Genomic DNA, 27,218 nt, shown 5'->3' with positions numbered 1-27,218 from the left:
TTTTCTTGATTGAGAAAAGTTATTTTGAACCAAACATTTGGAAATAGTGGAGAATGTGCTTGCCAGAGCCATGGCACTGACATGAACCATAAATTTCAGAGACAGTGAAGTTTTTGCAAGTTGCCAAAAGTGCTTGCAGATGAAGCTCTCTGCCTGTTCCTCGGGAGTGTTTTGCAGTAGCTCCCACATTCCATTAGTATAAATGATTTGGAATTACTTAACAGTTTATTGCAAAATAGTGGGTAAAATGTAACTTTGAGACACTGGATATTTTGTATGCCAGTTGTATCCCAGTGCTCCAGGGGAAAGATTTGAATTTTTTTTTTTACTTGATTCAGTGGGACGATTCAGCCTGCCTAATGCATTTTGTTTCTTTGGCTTTTCAAAATCTCTGGTTACAACAGGATCCTTAATCTCTGTGCACTTGCATGTCTTTTATCACTTCCAAGAGTTCTCCCACAGCTTAGGTAGCCATAGCAAAGGCTTCTAGTGCAGCAACCATCAGACCTCAGGAGAGCAGAGTTGTGTTCCAGAAGTGGTACCGAGACCAGAGGACTGCAGCTTGCATTGGACAAACTCCTTGCTGAGTAAAACTGAAGCTGTTGTGCTGTTGTTGGTGCAGTGCTCCAACTTTAGAGGAAACTAAGGTTTGCTGGCTCTCTTGAGAATTGCTGCTTGACTTCAAGGGACAAAAAAGTGTTACACACACAAACACCTGACTTGGCTTTCTGAGCTGCCTCATGGCAGATTCACTGATGAAACTGTATTCACATGAACCAAAATATGTTTTGGTAAATATGTTTCTCTTGTGCTTTGATTGGGGAAAAAAAAAGAAAAAAATTGGAGACCTGCAGCTCAAGTCCAGTTGTATTCCTTTTGTTGTTTGGGTTCTATGCAGCATAAAGTCATGGAGGGTGCTGAGCATATCCAAGTGGAGGAGCCCAGGGTTGTGCAAGGTAAAGCCTGCTTGTCTTGGGAGAATTGTTGAGAGCACTGGTTCTAGACAGCATGTCCTGTTGTGTCCCTGAGGGGTTTCATGGGTTGAGGCTCCCACAGACTGATTAGTAGCAAAATATATGGCAGAAGATGGTGCCAAAGAATTTACAGCCTGAATGAGAGATAAGATATAAGGTCCTCATTAAGAAGCAAGAATGAGGGAGGAGTGAGATATTGATAAACATAAAGCAAATATTTGTTTTTGCTGACATTGTCCAGTTCTTCTAAAAATATCATCCCTGTGACTAATTAATGAAGATATGACCCACCCCCTAGCTGACATGGTGTCTGGTGTATGTAAACACCCCCCATGGGCACAGCTGGGACATTGAGGGCAGCTCACAGATTAATTTAATTGCAGGTAGTAAGGAATAACAATGAGTAAGTCTTCTCAGCAGCTTTTTCCTGGATCCTCTGTCTATCAGAGGTGTTACTTTCTGTGATCTTGCTTGTTGTGGCCAAGTAGGTATTTTATACTGGCCTGCAGAAGACATGGAAGGAACTGGATGTGTGTGAAAGCAAACTTGGCTCTAAGAGATCCCTGGCAAAATGAAGCAAGTAATCCAAGCTGCTTCCTGTGATCCCTTGGTTATTCAGCCAGACAGCTGATCTATTTTTAACCAGTTGTGTTGAAGTGAAACTCCTGCTTTAGAGAGTCTAATAGTTGTTTCTTTGAATCCAGCTTTAGTAGCTGGAGTTACCATGACTTAAAATGGACAAAATCTGGATTTGCACTAAGTGTAGAAGAGTTTAGGGGCCACAGTGGGATGGAAAGCAGGTGAACTCAATGATCTTGAAGGCTGTTTCCAGCTGTGGTGATTCTGTGATTCTAACAGACACCCTGCATCACCAGGCAGGGAGGTGGCCTCTAGGAACTGCTTCTGGCACTGGTGCCTCTTTTGCCAGGAAACAGGAGCTCAGCAGCAGAGCTAACACAGGACCCTTACAGAGCTGAATAATATTCTAGCTGCTCTAATCTGAAGCCTTTAGAAGGCAATGGTAAAATTGAGTGTCTGCAAAACTATATTCAAGGTCGCTGCTGATCTTTGTTGTCCTAGTCAGTGATTCCTTGATTGTTTTTTTGGGGATCACAGGCCTGAATGCAGGGCAATGCATTCATGTGGTTTGGGTGTCATAGTTTTCCTTTGTTTTAGCATGAGGGTTGAGGGATGCTAGCAAGGAATTTGTGCATTCTTGTATCTTTTTCTTGTTGCCTGAGGGAATATCATTCACTCCTAAGCCTGCCATGGGCATCTGGTTGCAGTGAGTTAAGTTCGTATGTGAAATCCTTGCCTGTCAAGATCCCTGCACATGGTTTTTAGACAGCAGTGAGCCTAAGGTTAACTGTTCCTTGGTAAAAGGGGTGGGTGGGGGCTCCCTTACAACCAGGATTAAGTGTATGCCTGCAGCACTCTGCTCTTATCTACTGCTTGATGTAAATTCAGTTCATGCTATTTGCTATTTTGTTTTACATAACCCCTACCAGTAAGGAAGACAAGAATGTTCTTGAACTGTGGCTGGGCTTGAAGGTTTATCCTGCTCTGAACTGGACCTTGTAGACCCTGTAACCTCAAACATCTGACAATATCTCTGGTGAACTTTTTAATTCGAAGTGTGGTACAGGACAGTAATGTTTCCTTAAAGAACTGCATCACCTAACATTTTTGTGTTATGAATTGTTTTCATAATTGCTCCTGAAGTGTATGGAAAGCCAAAACACAATTTTTGTCTGATTTGTATTATTTTTAAAAGAACCTGATAAAAAGATGCTGCAAAACTTCTTGGGTTGATGCCACCTCTGACAGCTATGAGCCTTCTTGAAGTTAATCCAAAGCTGTGAAAGTTTAGGGAGACTTCAGATCAACATCAGTCTCTGTGTTATCTCTTTTCATACTTGTGCCAGCTGCAGTGTACATAACTTCAGGGAAGTCTTTGTATTGAATTGGTGGACCTGGTTCTGTTTTGTCCCAGTTTGTGAGTTAAATAAGACCATGGGTATTCTGAGAAGCTGCAATGACAGAAACAGAATAAGGAGTCTACAAAGTGCAAGACAGACAACCTGTAAGGAGCTTTGAGTTGCTGCAGCTTTGGCTGCATCTTGTCACAGTGAGGAGGAGAAAAGCACCTGCTGGAGGGCAGGGTTGAGCTGGAGTAATTTGTGTCTGGAACTACAGAAACATGTGGAGTGTCTCCCTCACCTCTAGATTTAACTCAGAGGTACACAATGCCAGCACTGTTGACCACAGAATGTATCACTCTCTTATTAAAGGCATAATGGTTTACTTAGTCTTAATTTCCATTTATTGGGCTTTTCTCCAAGAGAATTTGGCATTGTGAGTCAGTTCTTGTATTGCAAGTTTATTGCATCAACTACTCAGCTGCAAAGTGTTGGCTTGCTGATCATCTTGTTTCTTTTTGGGAATATAAAGAGATAACAATCATAAATTTGGCTTTTGGTGTCTTAGAGTCAGGCTGTAGAAATACTTGTCCTAATCAGAGTTCTTGCCCTGCTTTCTGTAAGGCTTTACAAGTGACAAGTGTCTTTTACTGTGAGGCTCCTGAATAGCAAAGCTGTAAGCTGTGGAGGTGAACACTGTAAGATAATGCTGGTTTTATAAACTTTGTGTTTACTTTAAAAAAATCAGTTTTATTGGTTTGGTCCATTCTGTGCCAAGTGAAGACTCTAGGAAGTCTGAAGTGTGCAGAGGATGATGAAGAGGAAGAAGTGCAGCAGCAGTTGAAGCCATACTTGTGTGAAGAATTAAATAGCACTTCTTACCTGGAAAAAACTTAAACAAACTGCCCAAACAATTTAAGATGAGGGGAACAGCAACAGCAAAGGCAAACACTTGAAGAGGACGTGCTATTGACTTATTGACTGGCACATCAGTAGATGAGCTGTCGGTTTTCAGCTTTATTCTGGCAAATGCTGTTTTCAAAAAAATGCAGGGTTTCTCAGAGCCATGGAAAATGAATTTTAGATGGCGACCTACATACCTTCTGTGCTCTGGGGCTGTCTCTCATTCTGTGCTGCAATAGTAATTTGAAGTGGTGATCAGCTTTTGTTCAGAGGAGGAGAAATAACCACACTTCTAAAGGCTAACTTAGCTTCCAGGGCAGTGTCCTCTTGCAAGGGGGGCTATCTGGAGCTCCTGTGTTGGCAGAGGCTGAGCTGAGGTGTAGTGTGGATGTTTTACCTGGTGGCTGGGAGGAAAAAGTTGGTTAGGGTAGACTTGTGAAGGGGTCCTATGCTTCATATGCCTGCTGAGAGGTGGATATATGGTCTAAAACAACATAACCCTTCACTGAAGGTGGTAGAAATTGTTTAATGGATCTTAAATATTCATCTTCCTTAGGCTGCAGATCAGTGAAATTTCTATTAAAGCTGGAATGGTTATTTCCCATATAAATGTTTTAATTGTAGTTGATGAATTAAATAAGTGATGACACATTTATTTTCCAACTCTAGGAGGGAACTTTTTTCCAGTATTCGTATTCCAGTGTTCACAGGAGTGCTTATGCCAAAATGGACATTTAGTGCTGAAAGATTCTGATTAACCTGACTTTTTCATGGTTCTTATAACACAAAGAAGAATAATCCAGTCCCAATGTAGTCTATTATTTATTCTCTTGAGCAGAAAAATAAGTTTGGCTTGTCTTTAACTGAGGTGTGAAAGATTTAGCCAGAACAGTTGAGATGTGGGTCTGAGGTGTTTTAGTTTTCATAGTCTCTAGCACAGTGGAAATGTTAGCAAAGTTTAATCCAACTGCATTTTATTCTCAAAATACACATGAGCTAAAAGTTCTGCATAACAATATGGCAAGTGAGATGGTGGAATTAATCTAAAACACTGTGTAGACAGACAGGTCTTCACTCACACAGGGTTTATTTGCTTAAGGCTCTGCTAAAGGTCCAGCATTACTGCCTTATGTTATTGCCAAGTGCAGCCTCAAACACTTGCATGGAGTGTAAATTATTCCTGCTTTTCAAAGTTAAGGAGGAAATAATTTACAGATTATGTCTTTAAAGGAAGAACACAGACAGTGTTAAAACAAAAGGAAATGTCTAGCTCAGCAATGTGTAATGTAAGCACTGGGCTTTAGGAACCTACACTAGCAGCAATTAAACTAATATCTCCTGTAATAATTGTCTCCCTAGATCAGGAAGTGTACTGCACCATTGGAATGAAATTTATCATTTCGTGGAACATTTGGCCCGTAAATTCATAAGGTAAGAAGTAGCTGAACGAGGAGGTGAGAGTGTGCAGTGGCTCAGAGACACTGCTCCAGTTCCAGTGGAGCAGCACATGCTGCTTCCCACCAAGGTTCCTGGGGGACAGAGGGTTCTTAATGCTTTTCTCAGATCCTTCCATTGACTGTTTTTCCCCAGATTTCTGTCATGTAGGAAATGGGAGTAGATAACCTAACGGGTCCCTTTTTTTCTGCCTGATTTCCATGGCTCATATTTTTGTGGGGAAGGAGGGGGCTGCAGAAAATTTCCTCTGCAGGGAGAGGCCTGAGGCTGTGGTTTTCAAACACTGATGCCTTGAGATTGGATGAAAAATCCCCCAGGCCAGGGAGTGGAATATGTTATGATAAACATAATTAGGCTTCCTTCATCTCCATGGTGATACCAGGATGCGTTTAAGCCTTTTTTGCTTTGGTAATCCTAAAATCATGGCACAAGTGCTATTTACATCTTTTAGAAGGCTTCCTCGTGGTTTGCCTTGACTAGGAAGGAACAAAGCTTTTGTTGCTCAGTCCTGTCTTTCATCGTGTTGAGTAATAATCTAGATAGCACCCAGAGTGTCCTGAGTGTTTGGTGTTACACATACAGTAAGCTCTGGTCTGGACCACCAAAATAATTTACTTTTTTCCTCCCTTTCTCCAGCCCTCAGCTGAGGATGTCTTTCATCGTTTTTTCAACTAGAGGAACAATTCTAATGAGGTTAACAGAAGACAGGTAAGCAGAATTTTTCAGGTACACAGCAGCTTTTGTGTCCTTGTAGCTTCCTTCACCTTCCTTGCTCAGTGATTTCCAGTCCACTGTGAGCTGTGGTCTGATACCTTTGTGCTTCTCAGTCTGTTTGCAGCACCTGCCCATTTTCACATAAGATGCTCATTCTGCTAGAATGCATTCCAGCCTCTTAAGGCAGAGGTTGCCTTCTTAATTTTAATTTTTAAATATCTTTCTGTCAGCAATCAGGTCTTTAACTCAAACCTCTTTCACTGAGGCAGTTTGCCTTCCACGGATTTTCAGGCTTTTGCCAGAGAACAAGAGCCTTAAGGGGATTCTTCTGGAAACAAATAGGTGAAACCCTCTTTGCAACGATTGGAGGGCTGAAGCTGTATCATAGTCAAGCAGTGTTTAGGACAGATTACAAGTTGTATGTTTTCTGACAATTCCAGTTTGATTGCTGTGTTTCTGAAGCATGTGCCTATCATCCCCTTGTAGATTCCTAAGTTAATCCCAGTAAAATCTGTGGGATGGATTTTTTTTTAATTCTGACTTTAAGGGGTGCTGGATGAGGTCCTTTGACCGTCCTTGCTTTCTCTGTTAACTTCATTGCCACGTGGAGCAAAAATATATGTAACACATGTGAAGGCTGTGTAGGTCAGCATGTGTTTTACATATTGAATGTCTATGAAATTGCATACCAGAGCAGCTACTATAGAGGAATGAACAGGAAGCTGGCTGCTGGCCTAAAGAGCAGCCCATATCCATACCAACCTTGAAAAATGCCCTCCAACCCAGACAGCCTGAGAATCCTGTGCCACTTACTGCATCAGTAGGTATGAAGAAAATTAACCACACCTAACTTGGTGCCATAGGAAACTGCATTCCCTGCCTCTTTCTGTCTCCCACCCTATGAGCTCACCTCAATGCAAAGACCTGGGATCTGCTACAGCTCTGAGCTCTGAGACCTGGGTGTTTCCCAAGTGGAAATGTATTTCATACTTATTCAGCTGCCCTAGAGATGTGGAATGGGAACAGGCATTGGTATGGTGTTAGTCTAAAAGTCAGCTGGCTGGAGAGCTGCTGTTTTTTATTGGAGAACTGACAAAGTGTGGGCTTGTCCATAAATACTGGTTCTTTAATTAGCACTGGCCTTTCTTAATGGGGAAGATGGAACAATGGTGAAAGCTACCTTGCCCATGCTTCCATGTGGTGTATCAGCATCTGAGTGTGAAGACAGAGGGTGCTTAGCATTCCTTTTGGAAAAACTCTGCATCTAATGGGACTGGACTGACATATATTGAAGACCTTTGCTCACTATTTTGAAATGTCAATGTTCCTGTTTCACAAAAAGTTCTGATCTCAGGCAATGCTCTTGATTTTTATGTTCAGTTTTGGCCTTCTACATGCATGGGTAGCTAAACCAGAAATATCTGCCTGTAGCTGACGTATGGTATACAGCTCAGTGTCTAACTGGTTTGGGATATCACGGGTGCTGAATGAGATCATGAATGTCTGATAGTTCATTTTATTGCAGAAGCAGATCTTTTCTTCCCCCTGTGGGAGTTACTGCTCTGTAGACTGGATAATGTTAAGGCACCACTGCAATCAGCCTCACAAACTTGAGACAGAGTACGTGACAATCACACAAACTGGATGTTTTGCAGTAGTTAAAATCTTCAGGGACAAAACTGACACTGTCATTTGGTCTTGCAATGTCAGTGTGCTCCTTCATGCAGTGACTTTATCTGTCTCCTGTGAAGATTGAACAGATGCTCAGAGATACACCCCACATGTTGCAGGGTCTCATCATGGTACTGAAGACTTCTGGCCTGGACTTGGCTTCCAAAGTTTGGTGCCTGCAGCTCAGTGGAGCAACAAATGGATTTGCCCCATTTAGCCTGCAGTTGATTTGTCATTGTGCTTGGGGTTCCTAAACAAATTAAACCAATACCCTGAATCATAATGAGCTATTGGGAAAGGCTTTAACCTTCAAGTCAGTTTTAAAAGGCACTGAAGGTGTAAGGTGTAATGTTAAAATGAAATAGAGTGGGCAGGGTGGTTGGAGATTGTGTCATTTTTTGTGGATGCTCAATTACATTTGTGTGGTTGAGTCAGCAGATCCGAGGCGAGTGAGCCAGGTGGAAGCCAGCTGCTCTGCTTCAGTGTCAGAGAACTGTTTGACATGCAGAATTTATTTAGAAATAAATTTATGGGTACTCTCTACTGACCGAGGAGATTCTGCTGCTGTGGGGCTTTCTCCAGGCTGTGAGAACAGTGCGAGCCACACCTCCTCTATTTCCCACATCCTTAGAAAGGTCTCGTCTGCCCAGAAATTACCCCTTAGCCTGTAACATTACCTTAGCATATATAAACACTGAGTTACCTCTCTTTTTCTCCCCTCTGTATGTGATTCTGCCACTCATGTCTTCACTGAGACATCAGCTTCTGATAAACTGGATCCTGGCTCTAACAATGCATCCGTGTCCATTCCAGGGAACAGATCCGCCAGGGCCTGGAGGAGCTGCAGAAAGTCCTTCCAGGAGGGGACACATACATGCACGAAGGCTTTGAAAGGGTAAATAGATGCATGCTACAGTGACTTGAAACTCTGTCTGAGTGCTTATCATGAAACATGAAACAAAGGACTCTGGTTAATATTTCTCTGGAACTGTCTGACTATTGAAAATGCACGTGAACACCAGACAAAAAATTCTGGTGGCCTGACAGAGATGCTGACTCTTAACTAAGAGTCCAAAACCAAATCCCAGAGTCCAGTGACTTCAGAAAATTTGCAGAAGTCCAAAAAAATAGATGTTCAACGCACCAATGTTCAGGGTGGCCTACTTCTTTTAATTTTTTCACGTTGAAGTGTTTGCAGTTTTACCTTGCAGAATATGCTTGCTCATAAATCTAAGAGAAAGACAGAAGAGTAAGAACATCTCCCTGCACTTGGATTATTAACAAGAGTTGGTGTATTTTATGTAGAACTGCTGGGGATATTTTACCAATGGACATGGGATGTTTGTCAGGGAGGAAAGTGGATGTGATTTTTCAGATAGCAGAGTAAAGGAAGACTACTTTACTGTTGGCCAGTTGCCATAGGTTGGTTTGTCTGGGTTATGCTTTAGATAAGATGTTGAAGTAACACAGTCAAAACCATAAGCAAGAAACTGTTCTCTGAAGCAGAAGTTATTTGCAGACTACAAACATGACGTCCTCACTGCCACCTTCTCTTTATTTCGGGTGCATGTGTAGATGCCTGCAAAGTATTATTCATTTATTGCTAATAATATTCTGATTTAATTTCAGGCAAGTGAACAGATTTACTATGAAAATGTTCACGGTGAGAGACTTTCTTAATCCATTGAATATTTTTTTCTTTCTTTTTAATGGAAAATAGATTTGAAATGCAGCTTTGCTGTGGGAAAGGTGGTGGGGATGGCAATGCTCTTCAGGGTAATTGTTGGAAAAATGGACAGTTTTATAGTTTACATGCCTTGACATATTTATCCTGTATTTTTGCATAACAGTGTTTGTGCAAGATGTACCTGCAGAGCTCCTTCAGATCTGTAGCAAGTCTATTGTCAGGAGTACAAATTAATTCTATTTGACCACTCCTGGAAACCGATGCAAACTTGTATTGATTATACCTTCTTTTTTCACAAGGGGAACCCTGCAAGATTTAGCTATGTTGCTAAAATATATTATACAGAAAGGTTGAAGATTTTAGGGCATTTTCCTACCATATCTGTTTAAATCCCAAATGAGCTTTTTATTACAAACTGAAAAAAACCTTTGGATTTCTTGAATTGACAGCATTAATATCAGGCAAAAACTACCAACAGTTTTCCTTGTTTGGGCTTTTTTTGATGGCTGCAGTCTGTTCTACTGGTCTGAAATACTGAAGTAGTTATGAGGGGCTGTGAATTAAATGCAATTGGCACATCAAAGGAGTGTGGTATAAAACTGGTACTGAAGGCAGATCTGAGTGGAAAAAGGATGCAGAAATTCATGTCTTCTGAAAACTGGTTGCTTGGAGGGAGGTAAGGACATGGGTTTGGTGCCTATTGTTTCTGGTCCTGTGAGTGTGCTCATGTCACTAGCAGGACGTTTTCTAGGCTAGTTTAACAAATACAACTGAAAAAGAAGGACTAAAGAATTTTGTGTATTTAGGTTACAGAACTGCAAGTGTCATCATTGCATTGACAGATGGAGAGCTTCATGAAGACCTGTTTTTCTACTCTGAGAGGGAGGTGAGTGTCTTGCAGAGTGAAATGTCTGGGCTTGCTGCTTTGAAGGCAAAAAATAGGGAAAACCCTCTTCCCTAGTAACAAAAGTTTTTGGTGCTCTTAAGACATGAATCTTAAGGATAAACATTAACAGCAGCAATGCTTCTGACTCATCAAAACTGAGCCTGTTCATAGGAAATGGAGGGGACCTTAAACTTCCAGTTAAAAAAACAAAAAAACCAAACCAAACAAACGAAAAAAACCAAACCAGAAAAACCAAGGAAGGAATAGTTCACAGCTGGAAAGTTTCAGTGCTTACTGGATTGTTCTGGGAAATACCTGACTCTTCTCACTTTGACTTTTCTTCTTTCACAAAAATTGAAGACTCTAGAAAGAGGATGACTTGTTCCTCTAATCTTCTGTTACATCAGAAAGCCATTCAGATGATCACATTCAGAATTTCCACAAATGTTTCCAAGACTCAAGCAAGTATCCCCAACACTCATTAAATTATCATAATATGCAAAATGCTGGATAAACAGTAGGTTGAGCACTTGAAAGCTTTGCTGCATAATTTCCTACTGATGTTCTTTTGATAGTCATCTCTAAAGAGATGAAGCAATTTTCACTTCTCAGTCAAAAAAATTAAGATGACTTAAGATGGTATTGTTGCATTAATTTGCTCTGGACAGAATTTTTCCTTTCAATCCATCCAAAGTGCGGCTTTAAATCCAATAACAACAGAAAGAATAGTTTTGTAGAATAAAACAAATATTGCTACAGCACAAGCAAATGGCATGAATCTAGAGTTCCCTTCCTTACTGTTCCTTCTCTTCCCTTCTGAAAGAAGAAATCCACTAGACAGCCAAAACATTTTGGTAACTATTATGCTATGACGTGTCTTAAAAGATTAAAAGAAAATTGATCTAATCTGTCTTACCTTTTTTGGATAGACAAATGTTAGGAGGTTGGAGTAGCTAGAAAGGTGAGCTAATTTAGTTTAAATGAAACACCAAATGCCTTTAGTTTCGTTTCCTCAAAATAGTTACTCCCAGTAGCAGATAAAACCTCTTTCTGCAAAACTGGGGAGTAGAGCTTCAAAAGTTCTCTTTATGACAAGCCTCGTTTTACAGACAAGGAGTAATTTGTGAGTAAGACTTTTCAGAACCTTGCATCCCTTTCCATTTGCATCCATGTCATCCAACCTCTCCTTCTTCCAGGCAAATCGGTCGCGTGACCTGGGAGCAACAGTTTATTGTGTTGGTGTGAAAGACTTCAATGAAACCCAGGTAAAGAAGACACTTGTGTTTACCCAGGAGCTTGGTAAAAGTCAGTGTTGAACACAGGCAGACGCTCCTCAATCACTTTCTCCAGACTCCCCAAGAGGTCTGTCCCTCTGTGCCACAATGGCTCTTGCTAATGGTGGGGAAAAGCAGAGGAAAAGACAGATGAAGAACAGCAAACCAGTTTGTCTGAAGGGCATCTTTTGACTGTGGGCATCTTTTCTCCCATAAAACTGAGGCATTGCCACTTAGCACTTCAGTGTCAGTTCAGCTTTTCTTTCACATGAAAACTATGCTGGAAAAAGCAAGCAGCTTCATTAGTGACATTAATATTTTACTGTATTTTCCCTCTTGAAAAGACAGACTTCTGCATTTATTAAATGAATGATAGTGTGTCCATGAATACATCTTGCAGCAAGTGTAACAGCTGATGATGTATTTTTCTAACAGGAGCTAAACCCTTGTACAGCCCCAAAGTGGAGTGCTGAAATAATTATTCAATGAGATTCTCCAGGTTTTCAGCTGTCTAACAAAGCTTCAAAAACTGATTCAAAAAGGAGTGAAAACGAACTTGGTTTAGAACAAACTCCTTTGAATCAAAAGCTGAGACTGGTGTAACCCAGAGTAAGTTACAGAAAAAGCAAGGAGGGAATGAAAGCAGCAATGAGACGAGATCTGAAGTGGCAGACTTCAAAGCCAGCTGCTACTTCAAGTGGTTTAGATGCTGCAGAAATTAATTGGAATTAGATGACTGTCTTGAGTCCCAGAATGCACTAGAAGGAAATAAGCTGAGAAAATTGTAAACATCCTGGTTTAGAGAAGTTGCTGTATCTTGGCCAACAAGCAGTAAACTGCTTTACTCCCCTTCTTGGAGCAGGCAGGGGAAAGTTGCTTGGAGTGTTTCTCTGGATGCAAACGAGGAGGTTGTCAGTTTGGCATTTTTCTTGAGAAGTGGGAGTTATGAGTGACAAGAACTGGAAAGGTGGAGCCAGTGGGGTTTAGGGAGGAATGTGTGGGTAGTCTGCTCCCTCCAGCTTGCAATGCAACAGGAAACGCCAGAGGCCTGCTGGGCTGATGTTGCCTCTGCCATGGGACAGAATTACTATAACAAACCTTGGCCTTGCAGCAGTAAAACTTGATTCTGCTCCAGCAGATGCATGGAGAGCTCATTACTTCTGAACTGGGCTTATATTTTTGCCTTAACCCCTAGCATGCTATTGGCAAGTGAAGCTGCATTGTAGCTCTTCACAGGTCATGCCCTGATTCCCCTCATGAATATCCCTCTCCTTGTCATATAGGTTCCCAAATGCTTTTGTCCTTCCTTTTTGCCCTCCACTCAGAAAATACATCTTGTTAGTTCCCTCATTTCTTCTGCTTAGCTCTCTACTAGAGAGAGGGGCTCAGCACCCTCACACCAAAGAATTTCTTCCTAATCTCTAAACAATTGTGAAAGCCGTGTTTTGTCTTTTAAGAAAAGTTAAAGGAAACTTTTCCTGCTTTCTGATACAGAGCTTTCTAAAGTCAGCCATGCTAGAGAGAGAGACTTTTCAATGCTTGACAAGCTATAACACACTGCCAATCCATAAGAGTACTTGGAGTATTTAAGGATTTTTACTTACAAGTGGATGAGGCTGGAGAAGTCTTAATTTGCTGCCCGATGACTGATTTATCTCATTCTTTGCATTTCTGTTTTATTTACTGTTACCTCTCCACCAGCTGGCTAGAATTGCTGACAGCAAGGATCATGTCTTTCCAGTGAATGATGGGTTTGAAGCTCTTCAGGGGATCATAGACTCTGTAAGTACTTTTAATCATTCATTTGCACGTGTTCATGTTACTTTGTGTGAAGCACAGCTAAAGACTTAATTTTCCTGTGTTCACAGGGACCTGCTAAGTGCTAATAGATCCCTGAAACACTTGGTCCAAAGAAACTGAGCTTTGTACTAGTATTGCTACTTCAAGGTAGAGTTTGTCAGCAGTTCACAGTACAGGAAGCTTTGAGCCCAGGTATTACCTTTGAATGTCTCCCTCCTGGATGGGAAGTTACTGACTGAAGGGAGTAGGTACATGGGGAAGTTCATGAGGTTGCTGCCACATAATGGAACAGCAAAGGAGTTTATGAGCACATTCTGTGTGAGGGATCAGGGTGCTCCTTGATCTCCAAATTTCTGCCTGATGAGCATCCTTTCTGTCCTGATGGATGTACTGTACTGCTCACCTGTTTCAAATAAGGGAAGGAATCCTGCTTCTTATGCCAAAATCCCAGAAACTTGGCTTTCTACATCTCCTTGATAAATGAGCTATTTTTTTTCCACTTCATACCCAGTTTTCCTGGTTCAGATTGCTCAGTTCCTGGCATTTCCTTTAGGGGTTGGGTGCAACATGTGAGAGCTGGCCTGATCCTGCATGGCTGGGATAAGAACTGGCACAGGGAGGTGCATGGAGTGTCCCTTGCCTACAAACCATGCAAATGGCTCCATGGTCTTTAGTGGCACAGAAAGATGCCTTGTGAGGCATCCCTGCTTCTTGCTCTAAAGAGAGGATGACCATTTTCATTAGAAGTGCAAAATGTGCCAAGCATTCACTAAGAAACAACGTGCTTTCAGGTGGCTTTCAGTATTACTCTGTTCCTCCTGCTCAGCTGTATCCTATTGGTGTTTTAATTAGGTGGCTTTCCAGGGCTAAAAAGGAGGATGGGAAATCTTTTTAAGGACATGTGTGTTGTTCATTCTGGTATAGGTTTTTTAGCTGATAAAGCACAGATGACACATGCAACTTAAAGCTCAGGAGGGTAGGTTCACCAGAGGAGTTTCAGGTTTCTGTGTTTGCAGTGGTTACACACTGTTCCAACCACGTAGTACCAAGCTCACTCCCTGCAGGCTCAGTTTTCCCTACTGCTCTTGCATGTACATGGAATACAATCCCTGACTTCTTGGTTTTCCTGGCACTGTCCAAGTGTGGAGCTACTGCTTTAATTCTCTTGGACAATCAGGTGTTGCATGTCATTTAAAAAAACAACAAAACAATAAAAACTCTCTAGTTTGCTTCCCAGCCCTGCATTCCCTTTGCAGCTGTTTTTAATGATTTCCAGGAGCAGTTCTGACTCTCTTTCCAGTTATACTGAAAGGAGTGGGAAGACTTCAGCCTCCAGGAACCTAATCAAGAAATGCTTCAGCTGAGTGGTGCAAGATTTACCAGCCCTGGAAAAGGAGGGTCACAAGGAAGTGTAATTATACAGTAATGAATCTGTGACCTGATCATTTGCATTTGAGATCTGATGAAGTCTTCTCTGATTATTATGCTGGAGTAATTTTTTAATGTGTCTTTATGTGGGAGAGACATAAAGGAAACTTTTTTGCAATAGTTACTGCTGCCTTGTTTTCACTTTAAGCTAGGGTGGGTGCTTCAAGCATTAGAAAATTATTATTATTCTAAATAAAAATAAATATTGCAGTTGGCACAGTTAAAGCCATTAAGGCCAGCTTTTTATAGCCACCTAAATGGATTGGATGGGACACTCTAGCTCATGAAACTTTCACACTTCTTGTATTTGCAGAAAAGAGATGCCAAATAAACTATTTATGCTATATTTATATCCCAGGATACTCATCCCACTAACAAGAAAGTTACTAGATTAATGGGCTATATAAAAACTAATGTAATGCTGTCTTTCAGCACTAAAAATTCACAAGTTAGGGGATTCGTATTTTCCATAGCCTACTGATACCTATGGATTACTGATTTTGCAACAAAAAAAATCACAGTTCCTGTTTTTAATCTATGAAAACATATGGCATCAAGACACCAGGAGCTCTGCATCATCTAACTGAGACACCTGCTATTCCACCACCCCCCTGTGTGAGTTGGGTTACACCATAAATGTTTGCAAATGACTGAAGTAATGAATTTCAAACTTAATCGTGTGAGGTATTACTTGATTTTTTTTTTTCCAAAATGAAAGAATTTTATTTTTCAATTCTTAGTTGTGCTTACTGGCCTCAGCAGTCACTTTGAGAGAAAAATGCTGGATTTTCAGAGAAGCAGAACCTGGAATGTGCAAGGGTTAGGTGGCAGAGAACTGACAGGAGATGGATGGATGGGTAGCTGTAGATGGATACTTCTAAAGAGACTTCCTACAGTCCTGTTTATTTTTTTGTGTATTTCCCTTTCTCTCTCTTTCAATTTCTTCTTGTGCTGCTCAGTTCTGTTTTCAACTGTTGACTTTCTCTTTTTTTCCACTTGACAGTTCCCGTTTAACTTTGTTCCTGCAAATCTTTCTCCTCACTTGTCAGGCTGCCAGCAGCTCAGATGGTCCTGGCTCCTTCAGTCCTCTGGTACTCTTTCAACCTCTACCAGCCTTTCCTCTGAGTAACTCAAACTTTTGTTTATAAGTTTTAAAAAAATAAATCATATCGCTGTGTGTACCTTGTGCAATTAGGTATTTGAGCAGAGAACTCTGACTGTGGAGAGAAAAAAAAGAAATCTCTATTTTGCACGGAATTTGTTGTGCTGGTTACTGCTCTTTCCTTACAGATGTTTCAATTTAAAGTTGGGAAAATAATTTTCATATTGGCTTTGAGTCATGATGCTTGGCTGACATTTACTTGCCTCTTGGAGCTGACCTAAATTTTGTTGGGGATTGTAGGGGCTGCTCAGCCCAATCCTGCACCCCTAGAGCCCTTGGTTGCTGCTGCTGTTCTCACAGGGGTTTCCAGGCACTGTCAGAAGTTTGCTGACTCTGTGCATTGAAGAATTCGAGCTGCTCTTCAGAGCAGGAGAAAGACTGCTGCATGCAAGTTACAGCTTGAGCAATTTTAGCACCATATGGGAATGAGCAGTATAGAACTGGAGCATGGTCCTCCTGCCTGGCAAGCAGTCTGCCAAGTCTTTGTGTAAATCACTGTCTGTAAAGTGGTGAAGACATCCTGCTTAAGTTTGATTTAAGTAAAGATCAATTGTCCATGCAGCTTGATTTGAAATCACAGCCCTGCTGTAGGGATGCACTCAGGTATGTTCTCATCCACCACATTAAAAATGGAACAAGTTCAGAACCTTATGGTGAGACCTGAGAAGTGCCTGGTGGGATGTTTTAATGCAAAAGCAAACAGCTTAGTGTAAAATTATGACTCTTTCTTTATTTGCAGTTTTGGGCTCCAGAAAAATTCTAGAGAGGGAGGTATGGCAGCAAAATGAGGGCAAGCCCATCACTACACCAACTCATCTGAGTGCACATTAATTGTTAGGGCTCAAAATCTGCACCATAACTTGTACCACAGGCAAAGGCTGAGGTGCTGTGGTACTGGAGAGTGTGGGATCTGTTGCTTTCTTTCCTACATAGCAACAGCTTGTGGGAGAGCAGTGACCCTGCTGTGGTTGGCTTATGGTGAAAGCTAGGATGGCATCACTGGCTGCAAAGTGCAGCACTGGAGTTCAGCATTTGTGTCAGAACAAGCTCACTCTCTTGCTCACATTCATATTTGTGTTTCTATAGAAACAAATCTGACGCTTCATGGTGGTTTTTTTCTGTCTTTCAGATTTTAAAGAAATCCTGTATAGAAATTCTGGCAGCAGAGCCCTCCAGTATATGTGCTGGGGGTAAGTATGAATTGAGGCCTTCATTCATGTTGCCTTAAAAAAAACCCAACATTTTTCTGTTCCTTTCCAATTGCTGGAGAGTGCAAAAGGACCTAATTAACTGGACCTAAACCTTCTGTGCTTTTTTTGTGATTGTTTTTTTTAAATTTTACATTGACTTCTGTATTTCCCATTCCTGCCAAATGATGTCGATTTGGGGGTTCTTACAGGAAAGTTTTCTATTTGACAATTTTTCCTTCAAACCACTCTGTCTTACTTGGACTGTGTCAAGTTTGAAAAAAATTACTTCTCATCCCCCAGCACCCCCAAGTCCTTTTCCTCAGGGCTGCTCTCAAGCCAGGCACTGCCCACACTATATTGGTGCTTGGGATTGTCTCAACCCAGATGCAGGACTCTGCACTTGGTCTTGCTGAACTCCAGCCTGATAGGGTCCCTCTGGATGCCATCCCTTCCCTCCAGCACGTCACCCACACCACACAGCTTGGGGTCATCAGTGAACTTACTGAGGGTGCACTCAGTGCCACCCCATGTCACCAACAAAGATGTTAAACAGGATGGGTCCCAACACTGATCCTTGAGGGACTCCACTTGTCACTGGCCTCCACCTGGACATGGACCCATTGACACCACTCTTTGGTGTGGCCATCAAGCCAGTTCTTTACCCACCAAGTGTCCCCTTGATCTCCCTGGCTAGGTTTAATTCTCTTCTAACCAGGTTTCTTGCTGCTCACACAGCTTCCTTACATGCCCCCCCCCCTCTATCTGTCCTTTCTCCCATTCCTTGTAGAGTTCCTTTTGTGGCACAGTGTGTTCAGGAGCTCCCTGTTCACCCAGGCATCTCTTTCCTGCCTTGCTCTTTCTCAGTATACTTTGCCTCTCAACATGGAGAAGGGGATCCTTGAATTCTGAGCAGCTGTCCTGGGCCCCCTTCCTTCTAGGGCTTTGTCCCACAGGACTTTGGGCATCAGATCCCTGCAGATATCAAAGTCTGCACGCCTGAAGTCCAGGGTTGTAAGCTTGGAATACAACTTGCTAGATGCCCTGAGGATCTTAAATTCAAGTACTTCCTGATCACTGCAGCCAAGGTTGTCCCTGAGCCTCACGTTGGTCACCAGCTCTTCCCTCTTGGTAAGAGCAATTTATAAAATTGATAGTGATGATTGTATAATGCCATAAGTCAGAGGATGACTTATAAACATCTTTAACACTTTCTAATACTTTTGTCAGTTGCTTTTACATCTTATCACTCCCATTCATTATGTCTTAATGAGAACAAGGAGGAAATGTACAGCTGTATCCAGCAGAGCAGAAACGTGCAGGGGTTTTATATAAACCATGAACACTGGAATCTGGCCAGTACTTCACAAGAGGAGCAATGTTAACCCTGAAAAATGCCAACAGTTATTTAGATGTTCAGTTCAAGGCCTTATGTCCAAATCTGGACAAATACCCCATTGGTCTGGAACTGCAGCTGATTCCACCATTTAGAACTTTGAGGTTACTGAAAGTGTCATTTACTATGGCAGATAGGAGCATTAATATGTTTTTGACATACATTTTTGTAAATATAGCTCTGACACCTCATGTTTTCTTGGTTTTGAGCACATTCTTGAAGAGTGGTAACAACACTTGCTTTTTTCCCCAGCAGTTGAGACTTCTGTGATTTCTCTTAAGTATTTATCAGCCCCCACACTCCTGAGCAGGGCTCTTCTCCCCCTTTCTTCCCAAAAGCTCTTGGACAACACACACTGGGCCTGGGAGGCAGCTTCCCTGGCTAGATGTGGTGGGATGATTTGCAACTTGGCTGTAAATGAAGTGGGACCTGGAAGGCAGCCCAGATTCCAGAGCAAATCTGCTTTTTTGAGAAGCTCAGTGCATGAGTCCTTCAGGGAGATGAAAGAAGATGGGAACTGTGTAGTGCAAGGTGAAAGCTTCCAATCTGCAAAAACTAGGTCACTTGTTGCTCCAGGAACTTTTAAAATCAAGGTCTTTTTTCTGATGATTTCTGATGGCTCCTGCACTGTCTTGGACAATCAAACATTTTGTGTTCAAACCATATTCACCAGTGAAACATCAATGAGTGCCTCTCCTAAATAGCAACAGGAATTGTGGGGGCTGCTTCCTTGGCCCTGGGGAACTGCAGAGTTTGAATCCCTGTGTCTGCTGCCAGAACTTTCCCGGGACTGTTTCAAAAATCTGAAAGCCTGAAACTGGTGCTTTCCTTGCAAGGCAGCCTTAATGCTGGTGGCTGCAGGAAGTTTGCAAACCAGTACTGGGTTCAAGTGATTGGGATAACAAGGGGATGTTAGAGAGGAGTCTGAAAGACGTGTGAGGATATGGTCTCATTGCTCAGCCCTGCTTCTTCCAAAAAGGATGGCTCAGTTCAGTGCTTGGGGACTGTCTTGATGCTTTCTGCTTGCACTGCAACTCACAGTGACTTTGTGGAGTTGATTTGGAGGAACAAGAGTTGGGGAAATGCCCCCAGACTCTGAGGTCATGGCCTTTGTCCAGAGAACAGAAAGCTGATTGCTTGCTGCACTCCCCTGTCACTGAGTGGAGACGAATCCCCCCAAGGAGCCGTGGTCATGGTATGGGCTGGGAGTGCAGGATGTATCAATTGCTGTGAGTTTTGTCACAATTTTGCGGTTACCTAGGAACTTCTCCAAGTGATTTGCCACTTAAGTTTTTGTCCTTTCCAAATAAAAATACACAAAACTTTCTGCCATTGAAATGGCAGCCTGGGGAGTGGGGGGCTCGGAGCATCTGAAACTTTGTGTTTTCACTGAAGCTCAGTGAAAATGTTTCTGCTGTCTTCCGAAAACTCAAATCCAGGTTGGGTAGGGAAAGAATGGAAGTTCAATTTCTAACAATTTTAAAAGCTAAAAATTGTTAAATTGCAATTTTAGCTGAAGAGAGCTCAAGTGAAAACTTCTGACATCTGTGACTACACAAAGGACTCTTCTTTGCCTCTGTATCAATAATCCTCTGTCTCTTTTCCTGCAGAATCATTCCAGGTTGTTGTGAGAGGAAATGGCTTTCGGCACGCCCGCAACGTGGACAGAGTCCTCTGCAGCTTCAGGATCAATGACACTGTCACTCTCAGTAAGCTGTTTTGATACGGATTTTTCCTTCTGACTCTGCACTGGCAGGCATTTGCTTGCAAAACATTTTGGAGCTCAAATATGTTGTCTGTGAAGGTGACAGTTACGGAGTGAGGAGCTATTGAATTTTCGCAATGACATTTATTTTTTAAGAGGGAAATTGATGGTGGGGTTGGATGCTGCGTGGACGTGAACAGATAAGCTTGAGCAGCAGAGGGGACAAAATATAGGCTAGGAGGCTATATAATAGAGGCTAAGAATAAACTTGCCTGTATCTGTGTGTGTATTGCTGGGCTATGCAGTGGATCACAGGCCTGTTTCTCTCCTTACCCATGAGCTGTGGTACATAACAGGTCTGGTGATGCAGCTCACATAAAGGTTGCTGTTGGCACTGGAGCAGTGTCTGAGGCTTCTCTGGATGCAGCTTGGAAAGAGTTCATCAAGGAAAAGCAGAAAATTGGACCCTGGGTGTCTGGACTTTTTGTGAAGTGTACTGAGAGCCATTTAGCTGGAAGAACTATTGAGCCTCTTGTTCTCAGCTGGCATTCCTGCACACACAGATAGGAAACCAGATAGCATTACTCATAGCTGCCACCACCAGTGACAGTAGAATTCCTCTTTTCTAACACAGAATCTACTCAGAAGCTGCCTGATCATTTTGGAGGTGGTCTTGACCTTTTTGAGTATAAAATGAATTGTTTTTTAAAGCCTAATGGCTCAGTGTTGGACACGGTTGTGCTTTGAGCATTGTGTAATCTGCTCTTTGGAGGAGGGGAAGAGTTTGCTGAGGTTGTTTGCCCTGTGAAGAATGCCACGGGGTGTCTGGGTGTGTTCACAGGACAGTGAGTGTGTGTAATTTGTCCTGAGTGGCTGTGGAACTGTTTTGCTGCTCCCCTCTAGAGCAGGCAAGGTCTTGAATTGCCAACTCTTGTGTCACTGAGCAGGAAGCTTGGCTGGCTGTGGTTCACAGCTGCTTAATTCAGATATGGTGGGTGTTGAGGACACAAAGAGCAGAAGCTGGAGGGCCAGGTGTCCAGGCAGGAGCAACTGGTGTTGGTAGTGGGAAATAAGGAAGGAGAGGGATCCAAATAAAAGCACTGGGCTGGAGGGGATGTGGTGAAGTGACTGCTTTGTAGGCATTTCCATGCAGCCCTGAGACAACTGCTACAGATGTGTGAACAAATGAGAGGTGGCTTTTGAAAAAGAACAGCAAAGGCAACCACAGATTCATGCTTTTTATTTTAAACTTCATAAAATTGGACCCAAAGCCAACAAGTGGCCAGAACTCCTTAAATCTGGATCATGGATGCATTTAAGTGTTGAACCATGTCTGGTTTCTTGCCAAAGTTTTGTTTGGATCACATATGTTATGAAGTCTCTTGTAAGTCTCTAGAGCTGGGCAGCAAACCTTCCCTGCTCCCTCCACCTGGAAGATTCCAATGGAAATGTAATTGCTGTTCAAATATTTTTAAGTTTTCTTTTCATCAAAAGTCTGAAGCCAGGTGGTGCAAACTGAAAAGCCTTTGGGTTTAGTTGCTGGAAGCTGATGGTTTGTAGCATTCTTAGTTTGCATGTCTGTTGGGTTTTTTCAATTAAAATGTGAATATCCTGAACATATAATTTGGGAGAAAAATTCCACTTTGTGGAGAGCTACTTCAGTTCCAGAGAAATGTTAGTGGAGGGTTTTTCAGGAAGAGGAATTTTATGCTAAGAAATTCATAGATGTGTAAGGGAAGTTAAAGGAATTACAAGATCACTGCTCAGCCTGAGAGAAACCCTTAAGTTGCAAAGTGCCCAGGTCATCTCCAATGTAAAGTCTCTTCAGCCCTTGATTTGCTGTTCCACTTTTTTCTTCCAGAGAAAGCTGCTTCCTCCCTTCTTGTCCTTAGTTTGAAAGTTACCTCTGTGACCTGATGCTTTATCCCAATTGCTTCTCAGCTCCCTCAGAGCTGGCTGACTCTGGACCAAGGCATTAATCCTTGGAATCATCCTAAAGTCTTCCCAGAGCTAATAACCTTATCCATCAGCTTTCCACTATTCAGTGTGTCCTCTCTGTGGAGACACAAAACCATTCAGCATTGCCAATGGGAGGAACAGTTTGCCAGGGTTACCTTGCTCCCAAACACTGTGACCTGGTGGTGATGATGAGGAAGAAGACTCCTTCCTCTCCTTTTGTGTGCTGACTGCTGGTCTAGCTGAGTTTTTAGATTTTTTAAAAATTTTTTTTTATGGTGTCTGTCATCATTTTATATTAGCTTTTAGGAAAGATCAATTTATTGTAGCACAACCCCTGGGCTTTTTGTTTGAAGCTGTCTCCCTGTCTCCACAAAATGACTGCAGAAAATGAGGATCAGGGCCAAATATGTTCCTTGCCTCTGACCTGATGCATTTATTGTGTCCTGAATTGATGCATGGGTGAAAAGTGAGCTCATTCTCCTTGGCACTGCTCTAAGACTTCTCAGTTTGTTTTGCACAGCCCCTGATTGTTTGATGCAGTGACCTGGAAGTGAGAGGCCTCAAACTCCAGTTCCCAGCTCAAGCTGTTCCCTGGTTGAAGGAGCTCAAAAGTTGCTCATCTGTGTTCTCAAACCCAAAGCCTCTCCTGGTGGGAACTGGCAGTGCTCTGCTAAGTTTAAGCTGCTCAATACGAGAGTGTATCCTGGTGTTTGCCTTTGTGGCACTTCACTGCAAACAGCAGCTAACAGAAGAGTTAAGTGAAGGAGAATTTCATGGAAACCTTATGGAGATTGAACAGCTCAGCTGTTTTTGTTTGCTTGAAACCTCCCAGCCTCGGATTGTATCAGGGAGAGAGGTATTTTTGAAGATAACACTAAGCCAACAGTTCCTGAAATCTTAAATTATCCCAGATGAACTGTAGACCAGCACAGCTAGGACTTGCTGAGGTTAAGGGTGTGAGCTAATAGACTTTTATTTGGATTACTGGCAGGGTAAAGTGGCAGGTGAAGAGAGCATCGGCTCATAATGCTCAGAGCTATGGGATAAAAAAGGTGAACATCTGTAGAAACCATAAAGAATATTTGGCTGAGCTGTGCTGTAATCAGATGCATGTTCAGCAGCAGGGTGTTTGCTGCCAGCAGCAGGACCTGGGAGAATTGGTTTCAGACTGCACAGAGTTAAAAGTAATTACACAGTGCAATGAGTTATGGCTGCTTTGTGGTGCTAAAATGCCTTTGTCTGCCCAGATCGTGCAGGATCCAGCAAGGAGAGTTCTAGGCATGGAGGTGAGCTCTGTCCTAGGAAATTTAAAGCTGAATAGAGAGAGGAAAGAGCACCCCAGAGGTGGGGCTAGATCTTTTGCATTCTAGTGAATACACTGAACACTTGGCCAAAACTCATCCTAGCCTGATTTTATTTTTTTTTTTTTCCCCAGTAGAGAGTACCAGAAGTGAGGAAAAAATGAGGCAGAGACAGTGGGAGCAGAACTTTGCCAGGTAGCAGTGAAGAGTGAGCTGTACAGGGAACTATATCCCAAAACAGTCCAATAAATGCCTTCTAAATATTGTTTTCTGCTTTCAAAGCCTAGCAGGTTACTCTGTTTTCCCCACCGTTCCTTTTTCTGGCAACACTGTACTTTTTTTTGTGGTCTCTATTTTCTCACAGACTGGTCACTCTTAGCATGGGGATGTTTTGCTTTGTGGTCCCACTCTCTAATCCCCCATTCCCCTACCTGAACCCTCACTTTAACCCTCCACTGAATCTTTTCCTTTTTTTTTTTTTCCTTTCCATTTTTTTCCTTTCCTTTTTTTTCCTTTTTTTTCCTTTTTTTTCCTTTTTTTCCTTTTTTTTCCTTTTTTTTCCTTTTGTTTCCTTTTGTTTCCTTTTGTTTCCTTTTGTTTCCTTTTGTTTCCTTTTGTTTCCTTTTTTTCCTTTTTTCCTTTTTTCCTTTTTTTCCTTTTTTTCCTTTTTTTCCTTTCCTTTTTTCCTTTTTTTCCTTTTTTTCCTTTTTTTCCTTTTTTTCCTTTTTTTCCATTTTTTCCTTTTTTTCCTTTTTTTCTCCTTTTTTCTTCCCTTTTTTTTCCCTTTTTTTTCCCTTTTTTTTCCCTTTTTTTTTCCCTTTTTTTCCCTTTTTTTTCCCTTTTTTTTTCCCTTTTTTTTTCCCTTTTTTTTCCCTTTTTTTTCCCCTTTTTTTCCCCTTTTTTTTCCCTTTTTTTTCCCTCTTTTTTCCCTCTTTTTTCCCTTTTTTTTCCCTTTTTTTTCCCTCTTTTTTCCCTTTTTTTTTCCTTTTTTTCCTTTTTTTCCTTTTTTTCCTTTTTTTCTCTTTTTTTCCTTTTTTTTCCTTTTTTTCCTTTTTTCCTTTTTTTCCTTTTTTTCCTTTTTTTCCTTTTTTTCCTTTTTTCCTTTTTTTCCTTTTTTTCCTTTTTTCCTTTTTTTCCTTTTTTTCCTTTTTTTTCCTTTTTTTCCTTTTTTTCCTTTTTTTACTTTTTTTTCCTTTTTTTTTTCCTTTTTTTCCTTTTTTTCCCTTTTTTTTCCCATTTTTTCCCTTTTTATCCCTTTTTTACCCTTTTTTTCACCTTTTTTGCCAATTTTTTTCCAATTTTTTAACTTTTTTTCAATTTTTTACATTTTTTCATTTTTTTCCATTTTTTCATTTTTTTTCCATTTTTTTCCTTTTTTTTACCTTTTTTTCCTTTTTTTTTCCTTTTTTTTCCTTTTTTTTCCTTTTTTTTCCTTTTTTTTTCCTTTTTTTCTTTTTTCCTTTTTTTTTCCTTTTTTTTCCTTTTTTTTCCTTTTTTTTCTTTTTTTTTCCTTTTTTTTTCCTTTTTTTTTCCTTTTTTTTTCCTTTTTTTTCCTTTTTTTTTCCTTTTTTTTTCCTTTTTTTTTCCTTTTTTTTTCCTTTTTTTTTCCTTTTTTTTTCCTTTTTTTTTCCTTTTTTTTTCCTTTTTTTTTCCTTTTTTTTTCCTTTTTTTTTCCTTTTTTTTTCCTTTTTTTTTCCTTTTTTTTTCCTTTTTTTTTCCTTCTTTTTTCCTTCTTTTTTCCTTCTTTTTTCCTTTTTTTTTCCTTTTTTTTTTCCTTTTTTTTTTCCTTTTTTTTTTCCTTTTTTTTTTCCTTTTTTTTTCCTTTTTTTTTTCCTTTTTTTTTTCCTTTTTTTTTTCCTTTTTTTTTCCTTTTTTTTTCCTTTTTTTTTCCTTTTTTTTTCCTTTTTTTTTCCTTCTTTTTTCCTTCTTTTTTCCTTTTTTCTTCCTTTTTTTTCCCCTTTTATTTTGTTGTAGTAGCTTTTCCCCTCTTTATACTGTGGTGTTGGAGATGTCCCTTGCTGTGACATCAGCATTTCTGTGCAAATAGTAATGAAGGAGCTGATGGTAACAGCTCGGGCTGATGTGGAACTGATGCAGTGCTGGGGTCAGATTCCTGCCTGGGAGTGACCCTGTTGTGCTCCTGCCCTCCCGAGCTGCCACTTGTGAGCACGAGCAAGCTGATTGTGTGGTGATTTGCCAAGTCCCATTAGCAGTCCTGAAGCTTCTTGGACAGAACTGTGAGCACAGCAGATGAAGCCATCAGGGAAAATGAGATTCCTTCCACATCCTTTCTCTTCATCTCGAGATTGTAATGAATGTGATACCATTATTCTGTGCTTATCTGTATCTTCCCCCCCACCCCCTAACTCTGCTCTGAAAAGCTTTGGCATTTGAAGCTCATGTGTCCCTACACAAAGCAGAGCAATTATAGCATGAGCTCAGTGTGGTTTTCATTACAGCATTGACAAAACATTTGTTATTTATGGGTCTTTCTCGTTGGCAGTTTCTCCAGCTCAGAGACTGTTCTAGTGTCTTTCTACATTCCTATATCCCCACAAAATGGGTTTGAAATAAAAACTTTGCTTGCAGAGTTGTCACAAGGAGTGGCATAAAAGGGAGGAGCCCTGCAGGATGGGCAGATGCTGTGCTTTGCTGGGTGTGCAGAGAATTCTGGACCTGTTTTGTCTCACTGAGGTGACAGAGGGACAATGGAAGTACCTGGGCCCACAGTGACTCAGGGTTGAAGTAGCCCAGATGTTTCTGAGGGTGTCTTACTGAGAGCAGCCAGATTCCCCCCCTAAGTTTGTCTGTAGTTGTCTAACAGTCCAGAGTCTTCTCTGCTATAGTAACAGAAAACCAGGCTAAAGCATTTGCTGAGATGTACTTCAGCTGGATGCAAATCATAAATACAGGGATAGCAGAAGGAAATCGATGGTTTCTGATATATGGGAAGTTTGGCAAACAGCTTTTGCAGCCTCTTCTGGATTAAAATGTTGCTGTTATTGTGAGCCCAGCAATCAGCACCTGGGACATTGCAGCAGCAGTTTGGAAATGTTGTATTTTATTAAACCCTTCTGTAAGGGACCTTTGCAATCAGTTCTCAGTATGCCAGTCAGTTCTTGGATGAACCAAAGAAAAGGCTGCTAATTTTATCTTGGTTATATGGCTAAAAGTACTATGATCTGTGTTGGTCACCTTTGGGTTTTTGTACCTCTCTTTTATTGAGATTTGCTCTTCTGTGTTAAAACATAGTGCATATATTGAGACTTTTATTATTATGGTTGGGAAGTACTCCAAGTCCTGTCTTGCCAGAGAGTTACACCCTGCTAATGGCAAGAGAAACTATTCACTAATGCTGGGGATAATAGATTTCACAGGCTACAGATAGCTGTTAAAAGGTGTAGGAATGCTGGGTAGCAAATTACTGGAATTCGGGTACATTGTTGAAAGGGCATCCACAGAAAACAGATGTATTTTTGTGAGATGTTTGACCCTTCTCCATTTCTCCAGACTGTGTTTAGAGGTTAATGCCTCAGTACTGACCAGTTTTAGTTGCCCATGAGTACAGTGTCCTGTGAGGTTTTTTTTTAACCAGTGAGAGAGTTATTTCACTTGATGGAGTGATCGGAGGTGCAGAGAGAGGGAGCAAAAAGTGGGCTGGCTCTCAGATGTGAGGTGTTGCAGTGCATCCTGGAGATGCCCAGGCTCTGCCCTTGATGGGTGCCTGAGATGCCACAGGGCCTGGGCATCATTTCTGTAAAACTGTCCAAGGAGACAAAGTGAATTCTTCCTGGTCA

General features: G+C 41.4%; 1 protein-coding gene across 1 annotated transcript in view; it reads left to right on the top strand.

The window, feature by feature from the left end:
- The window catches only part of ANTXR1 (ANTXR cell adhesion molecule 1), a 62,993-nt gene that overhangs the window by 1,208 nt on the left and 34,567 nt on the right, over window positions 1-27,218 (top strand). The window contains exons 2-10 of the mRNA XM_071728951.1: window positions 5,156-5,227; window positions 5,888-5,959; window positions 8,450-8,531; window positions 9,266-9,299; window positions 10,130-10,209; window positions 11,406-11,474; window positions 13,185-13,265; window positions 17,003-17,063; window positions 20,067-20,165. Of these exons, the coding sequence (XP_071585052.1) occupies window positions 5,156-5,227; window positions 5,888-5,959; window positions 8,450-8,531; window positions 9,266-9,299; window positions 10,130-10,209; window positions 11,406-11,474; window positions 13,185-13,265; window positions 17,003-17,063; window positions 20,067-20,165 (650 nt within the window). The remainder of the gene's footprint in view (window positions 1-5,155; window positions 5,228-5,887; window positions 5,960-8,449; window positions 8,532-9,265; window positions 9,300-10,129; window positions 10,210-11,405; window positions 11,475-13,184; window positions 13,266-17,002; window positions 17,064-20,066; window positions 20,166-27,218) is intronic.

The sequence above is a fragment of the Heliangelus exortis genome, chromosome 30, assembly GCF_036169615.1.
Source record: "Heliangelus exortis chromosome 30, bHelExo1.hap1, whole genome shotgun sequence".
NCBI classification, from domain to species: Eukaryota; Metazoa; Chordata; class Aves; order Apodiformes; family Trochilidae; genus Heliangelus; species Heliangelus exortis.
Note: the sequence above shows the minus strand (reverse complement) of the source record. Positions and strands in the feature narration are given on the sequence as shown.